The sequence below is a fragment of the Engraulis encrasicolus genome, chromosome 5, assembly GCF_034702125.1.
Source record: "Engraulis encrasicolus isolate BLACKSEA-1 chromosome 5, IST_EnEncr_1.0, whole genome shotgun sequence".
NCBI classification, from domain to species: Eukaryota; Metazoa; Chordata; class Actinopteri; order Clupeiformes; family Engraulidae; genus Engraulis; species Engraulis encrasicolus.
Genome location: NC_085861.1, coordinates 2,881,754 through 2,894,486, shown reverse-complemented (window position 1 = coordinate 2,894,486; position 12,733 = coordinate 2,881,754). Strand labels below are relative to the sequence as shown.

Genomic DNA, 12,733 nt, shown 5'->3' with positions numbered 1-12,733 from the left:
AAATGAGGTAAAAATTTGGCAAGGCTCACCATAAATGACACAAGAAGATCGGAAAAATGTTGCCTGGTCTGATGAGTCTTAATATCTACTGCAACACTCACATGGAAAGGTCAGAATTTGGCGTCAACAACATGAAAACATGGGTCACAACATCAACGTTTCAGGCTGGAGATATAATGGCATAAGGATATTTTCTTAGCACAATTTCGGCCAATTAGTAACAATTTATCTTTGTTGGAATGCCACAGCCTCCCCAAGTATTGCTGCAGGCAGTTTGGGCAGTTCTGAAGGCAATCTGAAGGTGCATCTTGCCACCAGGCAAGGCAGGCAACCGCTTGGGCCCCCCAAGCCCCTAGATAGTGAATGACAGCCCACACTCTACCACAGGAGTGGCGATTTTCGTTCAAATGTTCATTCTTTTGCATTTTCGCTTGGGGCCCCACCTGACCCTAGAATCGCCTCTGCAGAAACGTACTCGTAATGCAGGCTGTAAAATATGGGGCTGTAATGTATACGCTCGCAAACATACCAGCCATTTGTATTCAGTGGTGTAGTGGGGATTTTGAAAGTGGGGGATACGCGATTTTTAACGTCATCGAATAATTAGGCAACTTATCATGTCAAACCCCCTAACTGTTCTTAATCTCCCGTCATTGTTTCTCTGTTTTCATCTGTTTGGTCAATCACCTGCAACACTGCTATGGGATCATTCCTTTTCGTATTCAAACATGGGCAGAATATATATATTTTTTTAAATCTCACTCCCTTACGAGACCCATATGTGGGGACTGGAGCCTGATGGCTCTCAGAAACGTAACTAGTCATGCAGGCTGTAAAATATGGGGCTGTACTGTGTATACGCTCGCAAACATACCAGTCAGGGGTGGACAAAATATCTGAGACATCTGTCATTTTTGTGTGGGAAGTTTCATGGCTCAAGTGGACCAGTCTGTTGGCCAATCTTCATTTATTGCACATTGCACCAGTAAAGTGAAGTGTGAAGGTTCAATTAGCAGGGAAAGAGCACAGTTTTGCTCAAAATGTTGCAATGCATACCCACGTATATACAGCACCCCTTAGGAGCACAGTACAGTAAACAGCCCCCCTTACGAGACCCATATGTGGGGACTGGAGCCTGATGCTCTCAGAAACGTACTCGTCATGCAGGCTGTAAAATATGGGGCTGTAATGTATACGCTCGCAAACATACCAGCCACTTGTATTCAGCGGTGTAGTGGGGATTTTGAAAGTGGGGGATACGCGATTTTTAACGTCATCAAATAATTAGGCTACTCATCATGTCAAACCCCCTAACTGTCCTTAATCTACCGTCATTGTTTCTCCGTTTTCATCTGTTTGGTCAATCACCTGCAACACTGCTATGGGATCATTCCTTTTTGTATTCAAACATGGGCAGAATATATATTTTTTTTAAATCTCACTCCCTTACGAGACCCATATGTGGGGACTGGAGCCTGATGGCTCTCAGAAACGTAACTAGTCATGCAGGCTGTAAAATATGGGGCTGTACTGTGTATACGCTCGCAAACATACCAGTCAGGGGTGGACAAAATATCTGAGACATCTGTCATTTTTGTGTGGGAAGTTTCATGGCTCAAGTGGACCAGTCTGTTGGCCAATCTTCATTTATTGCACATTGCACCAGTAAAGTGAAGTGTGAAGGTTCAATTAGCAGGAAAAGAGCACAGTTTTGCTCAAAATGTTGCAATGCATACCCACGTATATACAGCACCCCTTAGGAGCACAGTACAGTAAATAAAAGTACAGTAACCCATATGTGGGGACTGGAGCCTAATGGCTCTCAGAAACGTACTCGTCATGCAGGCTGTAAAATACGGGGCTGTACTGTGTATACGCTCGCAAACATACCAGCCACTTGTATTCAGTGGTGTAGTGGGGACTTTTTTAAGTGGGGGTACGCAATTTTTAATGTCATCAAATATTTAGGCAACTTATCATGTCAAACCCCCTAACTGTCCTTAATCTACCGTCATTGCTTCTCCGTTTTCATCTGTTTGGTCAATCACCTGCAATACTGCTATGCGATCATTCCTTTTTGTATTCAAACATGGGCAGAAGATTTTTTTGTTAAATCTCACTTCAGGAGAAGTGGGTGGACTGCGTACCCCCTTACGAGAGCCATATGTGGGGACTGGAGCCTGATGGCTCTCAGAAACGTACTCGTCATGCAGGCTGTAAAATACGGGGCTGTACTGTGTATACGCTCGCAAACATACCGTACCAGCCACTTGTATTTCATTTACATTGGCTGAGTAGGTGGTCGCTAGCCGGTCAGCACAGCACAGCCACATGAAGTTCCAATTAAGTTGTTTACGGCGTGTTGAAGTGGAGGTGTTAACATATGTATGGACGCCTGGCTGCTAAGTGGTGGGAACGGTGAGAAAGGGAACCACGGCAAAGCAGGCCATGAAGATGGCATGAATCAGAAGAAACAACACACATCCAACACATTCCCTTTCTCTCTTTCTTTCTTTCTTTCTTTCTTTCTTAAGACACATTCTTTCTCTCTCTCTCTCTCTCTCTCTCTCTCTCCCGCTCTCTCCCTTTCTCTCTGTTTCTTTCTCTCTGTCTGCTTTTTCTCACTTTTTGTGAAGCACACATGTATACACGCACGCACGCACACACACACACACACACACACACACACACACACACACACACACACACACACACACGCCATACACACCAAACACAACCAAGCCGACCTCGTGTCCCCTCAGGGTATTGTGAACTGCTCGCCTCAATAGGCTGAAACATGAGAGGAGAGAGAGGGGGGGAGGGGTGGGGGGTCCCCACGTGTGTTTACACCTCCATTCATAGATAGCTGCCTGTTTGGACGTCTGTCAAACATGCCCTCACACAAACCCCAAACACCCTCCATCAACCCCTGGCCACACCTGTGCAAATGCCCGAGTCGCTGCCTGGTATAGCAGTCACAGCCTCAGAGTCAGAGTGGATTAGGTGTGTGGGGTGTGTGTGTGTGTGTATGTGTGTGTGTGTGTGTGTGTGTGTGTGTGTGTGTGTGTGTGTGTGTGTGTGTGTGTGTGTGTGTGTGTGTGTGTGTGTGTGTGTGTATGCGTGTGTGTGTGTGTGTGTTTGTGTGCGTGCGTGCGTGCGTGCGTGCGTGCGTGCGTGCGTGTGTGTGTGTGTGTGTGTGTGTGTGTGTGTGTGTGTGTCAGTGTGTCAGGGGTGTCGTCAGAAGTAACGCTCGCTAGTAGAGGCCTCGCGTAGAAGCCTGGGGTGCATATCTCGAAACCATAGTTGCTAACTTCATTAGCTACTTTGTTGTTTGCCATGCAATTTCCCAGAGGCAACTACCCAAGTTGCTGACCAGCTAACAACTACGCTTTCGTAACGAAACACACCCCTGGGTTGCATATACGAAATGACTGCTGCACATGCACCATGATGGAGGGGACTATATATAGGAAAACAGCACATTACCGCATACGCACCGGAAAAAGAGACACATCTGAGACGGCGGAGAGATGATATGGAAAAGGGGCACATTAGGCCTACTGCATTTGCACTGTGAAGATGGGATTATTTCGAAAGGGGGCATATTCCCGCAATGGAGGGATTATGTAGAAAAGGAACACGCTACCGCAATGGATTATAAAAATGACCACTTTTGGCGATTATATAGAAAATGGTACATTAGGTACTATGGAAAGGGACACATTACTACGATGGAGGGATGATGTAGAAGGGGTGGATTAGAGATTACAGCATAAAGAAGGGGAACACATTAGGGATTACAGTAAGGGTAACACATTAGGGATTACACGTATATAGAAGGGGAACACATTAGGGATTATATAGAAGGGGGAACACATTAGAGATTATATAGAAGGGGACACATTAGGGATTATATAGAAGGGGGGACACATTAGAGATTACAGTATATAGAAGGGGAACACATTAGGGATTACAGTAAGGGGAACACATTAGGGATTATATAGAAGGGGGACACATTAGAGATTATATAGAAGGGGGAACACATTAGGGATTACAGCATATAGAAGGGGAACACATTAGAGATTACAGCATATAGAAGGGGAACACATTAGAGATTATATAGAAGGAGAACACATTAGGGATTATATAGAAGGGGAACACATTAGGGATTATATAGAAGGGGAACACATTAGGGATTACAGTAAGGGGAACACATTAGAGATTACAGCAGGGGAACACATTAGGGATTACAGCAGGGGAACACATTAGGGATTATATAGAAAGGGGAACACATTAGGGGTTACAGCATATAGAAGGGAACACATTAGGGATTATATAGAAGGAGGACACATTAGGGATTACAGTAAGGGGAACACATTAGAGATTATATAGAAGGGGGGCATATTAGGGATTACAGTATATAGAAGGGGAACACATTAGGGATTACAGTAAGGGGAACACATTAGAGATTATATAGAAGGGGAACACATTAGGGATTATATAGAAGGGGAACACATTAGGGATTATATAGAAGGAGAACACATTAGGGATTATATAGAAGGGGAACACATTAGAGATTATATAGAAGGGGAACACATTAGAGATTATATAGAAGGGGAACACATTAGGGATTATATAGAAGGGGAACACATTAGAGATTATATAGAAGGGGAACACATTAGGGCAGGGGTGGGCAATTATTTTGGCCTGAGGGCCGCATTGGGTTTAGAATGTTGACCGAAGGGCCGGATGCCACAGACAACTTGCCCGTATCAATAATAAAACAGTGTGCGATGACGTAACTTGCCAGCAATGATATTCCTGCACATTGTAATTAAACGTATTTAGATGAAGCCTATGTCGTTGGTTAATCTTAACCCCTTAGTGCAGCACTATGGCTCTCTGTAATGTCACAGCAATGTTGTTATGATGTAGTTAAGCATTTTCAGCAAATGAATAGGGTCGCCGGCCTGCTGCAGTAAGAGGCTACATTCTCAAGACTCTTGTTTTAGGTAGCATTTTAAGAAAGTTGAGTAACCGTATGAATTTGGATTTAAAAGTTGTCTTTCTTGTAAAGGCTCTTTGGGCCACATCAAATGGCTCAGGGGGCCGCATGTGGCCCCCGGGCCTGAGTTTGCCCACGTCTGCATTAGAGATTATATTGAAGGGAACACATTAGGGATTACAGCATATCAGAAGGGGAACACATTGGGGATTATATAGAAGGGGAACACATTAGAGATTACATCATATAGAAGGGGGAAGACATTAGGGATTACAGCATATAGAACGGGAGCACATTACTAAAATGGAGGGATTATGTTGAAGGAGTAGATTAGAGATTATATAGAAGGGGAACACATAAGAGATTATATAGAAGGGGAACACATTAGAGATTACAGCATATAGAAGGGGGAACACATTAGGGATTATATAGAAGGGGAACACATTAGAGATTATATAGAAGGGGAACACATTAGGGATTACAGCATATAGAAGGGGGGGCACATTAGGGATTATATAGAAGGGGAACACATTAGGGATTACAGCATATAGAAGGGGGACACATTAGGGATTAGAGATAATATGGGGAACACATTAGAGATTACAGCATATAGAAGGGGGAACACATTAGAGATTATATAGAAGGGAGAACACATTAGGGATTACTGTATATATAGAAGGGGAACACATTAGAGATTACAGTAAGGGGAACACATTAGGGATTACTGTATATAGAAGGGGAACACATTAGGGATTATATAGAAGGGGAACACATTAGAGATTATATAGAAGGGGAACACATTAGGGATTACAGCATATCAGAAGGGGAACACATTAGGGATTACAGTAAGGGGAACACATTAGGGATTACAGCATATAGAAGGGAACACATTAGGGATTATATAGAAGGAGGAACACATTAGGGATTATATAGAAGGGGGGACACATTAGGGATTACAGCAGGGGAACACATTAGGGATTACAGCAGGGGAACACATTAGGGATTACAGCAGGGGAACACATTAGGGATTATATAGAAGGGGGAACACATTAGGGATTACAGCAGGGGAACACATTAGGGATTATATAGAAAGGGGGAACACATTAGGGATTATATAGAAGGAGTAGATTAGGGATTATGTTGAAGGAGTAGATTAGAGATTATATAGAAGGGGAGCACATTACCGCTTCTCCTACGTCTCCCGGTGATCCAGAGGCTCCTCTTGCGGCCTGCAAAGATTAACAGATCACACGATCACACACACACTCTCAAATCGCACAATATTATAACATCTCACATGACGTACTCTCAAAGTGGACTGCATTACTGTAGTAGGCCACACATCACACTCTCAAGGTGCGCAACACTAGATCAGGCATTACAAAATCTCAAAGCGGTCAAAATTAAATAAAGTTATTCTTACTCTTATTTATATTAGAAGACCGCACATCAAACTCTCGAAGTGGTCAACATTAGGAGATTAGACACCACACTCTCGAAGTGGTCAACATTAGGAGATTAGACACCACACTCTCAAAGAGTGAAACCTATTACTGTTCTACCACACATCACAAGCTCTCGATGCTCATTGCTCAATTCTAGAACATCACACATTTTAAAAATATGTTGCGCGATCCATTCTAGAAGATCACTCACACATTCAACATTCTTTAATGTGATACATGTTAGCATTTCATGCTGTGCAGTACAGTGCACACTCGGAAAGCTAGATAGTTAAAATGATTCATCCACTGTTGCGTAGGCTCTTCAAATATTTTCCCTCTAGGCCACTGGTGTGGCACTTCTAAAAAAGCTTGTAAAACTGCACTCGTAATGATAAACAGAATTGTATATACTATAGAGTCCACAGATATATATACTGCATATGGTTTACTTTGCTACTCCATAAGTGACTCTGTAAACCATTTCTAAGGTGACGTCTGCCTAGCGCCAACGTCCCACTACCTAACAACTCCACCTCGAGCGATACAGCCTTATCTGCCATTCTCAGCTGGTGGATCAGGATCCAAAAGTTTTACCCTTTTCTATATGTTGTTGGTTTAACAACCTCCGCGTGAAAGCTAGGAACTCTCTCACCAAAATTGTTAAGGTCAGAGGCAAAATCATAGGTGTTCAGCAGAGCAGCCTCACTGACCTGCACAGGAAAGCCACCCTAAGGAAGGCAGAGTCTATTTTATCCATTAGTGCCCACCCTATCCACTCAGAATTCCAGCTTCTACCCTCCGGTTCACGTTTTAGGTTCCCCTCTGTCAAGACTAAAAGGTTTAGGCATAGAGGTAGAAAATAACACTAGAGAGGACACAGCAATTTGCGACAGCACTGGGAAATGGCAGCTGGAGCTTCCCAACTTCCGTAGGTAGTGTAGGTTCTTTCAGGCAATGCAAGTCAATGGAGAACACGCCCACCCCTGTCAAGAAATTAACTAAAACTGTGTAAATATAAAGTAACACTTAAATCAAAGACCAGATTTGAAATGTCAGGCTACATATCTACTGAAATCATATGAGTCGATAAAATACATTTAAAAATCAAATAATATATTTTATGAACATAGTTAGCAACACACTTCAACTATTGTCCTTGTATAGTGTGTTGATGGACATTTTCACATGATTAAGCCATTTTTGACAGAGGTGAGCCTCGTTCTCCGTTAATTTCCATTTCTCTGATCTACCTCCAGATAATGGCCGCTACAGATTGCCGTAAAAGGGGGGGCGGGGTCCTCTCTAGTGTTATTTTCTACCTCTATGGGTTTAGGTTTTCATTTGTCCCTAGTGCCATCTCCCTGTTAAATTCCAATCCACACTGATCACTTGGCTGGATCCATGGTGTGTTTTTATGGCATTTTATGGCCTGATGTACTATTTTATTTTGTTTTATTTATTATGATGTTTCTTATTCTACTTTTAACCCTATTTATGGTCCTTTTTTAACCGTGCACTATATAGTTTGTCCTGTTATCTGTTGTCTATATGTTGGTGACTTGCTGCACACTTAATTGCCCCTTTTGGGGACAATAAAATTGAAAATTGAACTTGAACGTGAACTTGAATTTGAACTTGAACTTGAAAAGTTGGTCGCAGAGAGGACCTGGGTGGGTCATCCTTTGTGTATTGACCGCGATGTAGTTGCTTGCATCAAAAGTCGAAGTATTGCATCTATAATAGCGTAATGCGTATCATATAGTTACCCTATATTTTACAACCCTACAAAGGTAGCTAAAGCGTAAAAGTTAATTTGATGCATGAATCGAACTGAAAAGGGGTCCACAGCATACACAGGGTATTTGGATTGCCAGTGTCAATGCATTTTATGACCTAATTTTGAAAACATGCTGTACATTTCGTGAGAAGTGTCATGTGCAACAGCATGCCAGTGGATTTGGCACAACATTCATCTGCTCATTTTCTTCTCCATTTTACTATAAGTAACTAAAGCAGTTACTGCTCTTGGCACTATATGCTTATGTGTTGTACATACAATCATCAGGGTTGCCAGATAAGGCTGATGATTTCCAGCCCAAAAATGTTCAAAATCCGCCTAGAAGCACAAACTACCGCCTAATTCTATTAATTTCTATGGCAAAAAGTGGGCTGGTTTTTCTGATAAATGCCATTTTTACCCGCACACGGCCATCCTAAGCAGCCCAATTGGGCGGGAACCAGCCCAATCTGGCAACACTGACAATCATTTGAAGTAGGAGAGAACTGTAGCATGCCTGTCCCATATCTGGACAGTACTGTATTTGAAGTAGGAGAGAACTGTACCATGCCTGTCCCATCTGGACAGTACTGTATTTGAAGTAGGAGAGAACTGTACCATGCCTGTCCCATATCTGGACAGGGGTGAATTTCTCGAAACCAAAGTTGCTTACTACATTAGCTACTTCGTTGCTTTCAATGCATTTTCCCATTGGCAACTACCGAAGTTGCTAACAGGCTAACAACTTCCCTTTTGAGAAACTCACCCCAGTACTGTATTTGAAGCACTGACAAACAGCTCATGCAAAAGCTGAGGACGAATTCAAACTCACCTTGCATTCATATGAACAGCACTGAAACACACAAAAAAAGAAATTGGATATATTTCATTGAAGTATTTATATTTGCAAAACAATGTTTCACACATACAGTTGGGAATTGCACATTCAGGCTCTGTGTTCAAGGTCTATTTTTGACATATTCTATTAGAGGGTTAACCCATTGACGCCTAAGGCACCTTCAAAAAAGGGTGCTGAATGCCTTCGCCCATTTTAAGAAAAGCTGCCCTCAGCCTATAAAAAACAAAATATCTCAGCTTCTGAAGCACATAAAAATATGCCCTAAGTTGCATTTAAATGCTAAGACCCTCATCTTTCATTAGAATGTGTTCATTCATCTCAATCAAACTGAGATATTTAATAAAGTTGTCTCAAATCTCAGGAGCCTGAATGTTGCGTAATGCAGCTCCAGGCGCCAGGGCCAATGTTGCACAACGCAACATCAGGCACCAATGGGTTAAGTAGTCGCTAGGTAGCCTCTTACGGCAGATGGGCCAGTCGATAGGCCAATTCACTCTTTACTGAACATACTCAACTTACTACATCATAACAACATTATCATGACATTACTGAGAGCCTTACGTTAGGGCTGGGCGATATGGAAAAAAAAACAATATCACGATATGGATTACTTTATATCACGATAACGATATATATCACGATATAGCACAATTACATACGTTTTCAATTATTCTCTTTATTTGCTATTTATTTTTTCATGTCGCAAAACAACCTTTCTTTAAAATGAATCTTTTTATTGTTATTTTTACAGTTGCATGAACTTATAGCGTGTATTGTGACCACATGGAATGTAATTAAATGATATTCAATTGTATAAAACTGATAAAATTACTATCACTATATAAACAATATAGGAGAAAGTTCTCGATATACACTTTTATATCACGATAACGATTTATATCATCATATTGCCCAGTCCTACCTTACGTAATAGATTAACACATAGTCATTACAATGTTGGTGGCAGTAAGGTTATAACATAGGCTCTGCTCTAAGGGTTACCATAATACAATTATTTTCCATTACAGCGATTTGTGACTCACCAGCAATTCGGAGTCCTTGTACTGTGGGATGCATCAGAGACAGTCGGACAAAACATGTGGGTGGGGGTGGGGGTAGGGGTTGGATGGTGAGGAGACAAAGAAGAAAATCACAAACAGATCAAATACAGTTACTATGGTCAAGGCTATGGTCAAGCCATTTGTTTTCTGAAACAGAAGTTGTAAAAGTTGCGTCTTCACTCACGATGGTGGAGGTGATGGTATGGATGGTGTTCCTCACCACCTCAGGGTTGTTACTGGTGGCCGACAGGTTATAACGATACCTGACATCCGTGCCTATGGCACTAAGGCGATCGTCCTACAAAGAAAGGGGACGAAAACAATAAAATGGCATTGATCGTGAATCCAGAACAGAACTTAAAACCGTGGAACTAACCCCGCGAACACACCAAAGGCGACCTAGATACAAAGAATCACTGGATTAGCAAGAGCAGCACGAGCGATGGAAGCGACAGAGTGTACTCGTTAAAAGCAGAATGCAGACATTCCGACATTCCATGAACAAAATTTAAGAGACACCACACACTGCTTACTTTTCTTTACTTTTATTTTACCCGAAAAATAAAGTAAAGAAAAGTAAGCAGTGTGCGTTGTCTCTTGAATTTTGTTCATTGATTCACCTTCTCCTGCCTCACACCTGCACCTGCATTACTGAGGGCTTGTGCACAAGGACTCTCTTGAACTTTGATTCCGACATTCCAATTGGCTGCAGGCAGCGGCTGTCGCCGAACCGCATCATAGGTAATTAGCATAATATTCGCAATGTGAAGTTCAACTACAAACTGTCGACCAAATCGTTTTGTCTCTTCTGCCACCAGATGAGGAGGACATTAGCAGGTGGTGAGGGGTGATGGTCAATACACACCTAATCTAGTTAGCTACAGGACGTTAGCAGGTGGTGAGGGGTGATGGTCAATACACACCTAGTTAGCTACAGGACGTTACCAGGTGGTGAAGGGTGCAATACACACCTAATCTAGTTAGCTACAGGACGTTAGCAGGTGGTAGCTAGCTACAGGACGTTAGCAGGTGCTAGTTAGCTACAGGACGTTAGCAGGTGGTAGTTAGCTAGTTAGCTACAGGACGTTAGCAGGTGCTAGTTAGCTACAGGACGTTAGCAGGTGGTAGTTAGCTAGTTAGCTACAGGACGTTAGCAGGTGGTAGTTAGCTACAGGACGTTAGCAGGTGGTAGTTAGCTAGTTAGCTACAGGACGTTAGCAGGTGGTAGTTAGCTACAGGACGTTAGCAGGTGGTAGTTAGCTACAGGACGTTAGCAGGTGGTAGTTAGCTACAGGACGTTAGCAGGTGGTCGGGGTGATTGTAGTTAGCTACAGGACGTTACCATGTGGTCGGGGGTGATGTAGCTAAGGGGCAATACCAGGTGGTCGGGGTGATTGTAGTTAGCTACAGGACAATACCAGGTGGTCGGGGGTGAATGTACTTCGCTGCAGGACGTTAGCAGGTGGTAGTTAGCTAGTTAGCTACAGGGCAATACCAAGTGGTCGGGTGTGAATGTACTTCGCTGCAGGACGTTAGCAGGTGGTAGTTAGCTAGTTAGCTACAGGGCAATACCAGGTGGTCGGGGTGATTGTAGTTAGCTACAGGACGTTAGCAGGTGGTCGGGGGGTAATGTAGCTAAGGGGCAATACCAGGTGGTCGGGGGTGAATGTACTTCGCTGCAGGACGTTACCAGGTGGTCGGGGGTGATGGCCACCCCAAAGATCTTGATGTCCATGCCGCGTGCCTCCGAGACGGCGTAGCTGATGCCTCCACACGGCTCCTTGTACCCGTCGAACGGATGGCCGTCTGTCACCACCACCATGTACTTGTTCCCATTGACGGGGGAGCTGAAAGGGTCATGGCAACACCGTAAGAAAGTCTCACACTACATAACACGACCATCGGGGTCAGCTCTATGTTCCCACAGCATGGCAGTGATTCTCAAAGTGTGGACCGGGGACCACTAGTGGTCTGCGACAGAGCTCTGGTGGTCCGCGAGGGGATTTTTATTTTTCCAAGACAAGCTCGCAGTATGCTATATTTGTAACACTATTACAAAGCTAAACATAGCTGAAGTCTCATTTTCACCACAATAAGAGAGGCTTGTAAATGTAAATAAAAGAATGTGATCTGCACCAAAATTAGACGTGTCAAATTAGCAACCATCAACTATCAATTCAATGGACAGGTGGTCCCTGGGGGGACAAAGTGGTCCTCGGTCTGAAAAAGTTTGAGAAACACTGCACTAGGGGTAGGCGAGCACACTGCAGGGGGTACTTGAAAAAATGTAATTTTGACAAATGTATTGAGCTTAGTTACATTGGGATAGAGAAAGCGGTATAGAAGTTTTACCAGCATTTGGCCGGTTTGCAGGTGCCAGTGTCAAGCCCTGACTTGAACTACCAGGCGGCAGCGTAAAGCCCCGTGTACATCGAAGGCGAACTAAGCGACCTGAGCCCTGATAAACATGTCTGCTAATGAGATGTAGCACCAGGGGCAGAGCTATATGTAGGGCGAGCAGGGCATTGGCCCCTGGGCCCAGGGCCTCCCTGTTTTCTGTGGAGGGGGCCCCTATTATGACTTTGG

General features: G+C 43.4%; 1 protein-coding gene across 1 annotated transcript in view; it reads right to left on the bottom strand.

Annotated features, from left to right (window-relative positions):
- The window catches only part of LOC134448752 (collagen alpha-1(VI) chain-like), a 110,795-nt gene that overhangs the window by 86,471 nt on the left and 11,591 nt on the right, over nt 1-12,733 (bottom strand). Inside the window, exons 4-8 of the mRNA XM_063198407.1 lie at nt 11,838-11,994; nt 10,332-10,445; nt 10,130-10,150; nt 9,060-9,080; nt 6,190-6,234 (exon numbers count right to left, since the gene is read on the bottom strand). Coding sequence (XP_063054477.1) covers nt 6,190-6,234; nt 9,060-9,080; nt 10,130-10,150; nt 10,332-10,445; nt 11,838-11,994 — 358 coding nt within the window. The remainder of the gene's footprint in view (nt 1-6,189; nt 6,235-9,059; nt 9,081-10,129; nt 10,151-10,331; nt 10,446-11,837; nt 11,995-12,733) is intronic.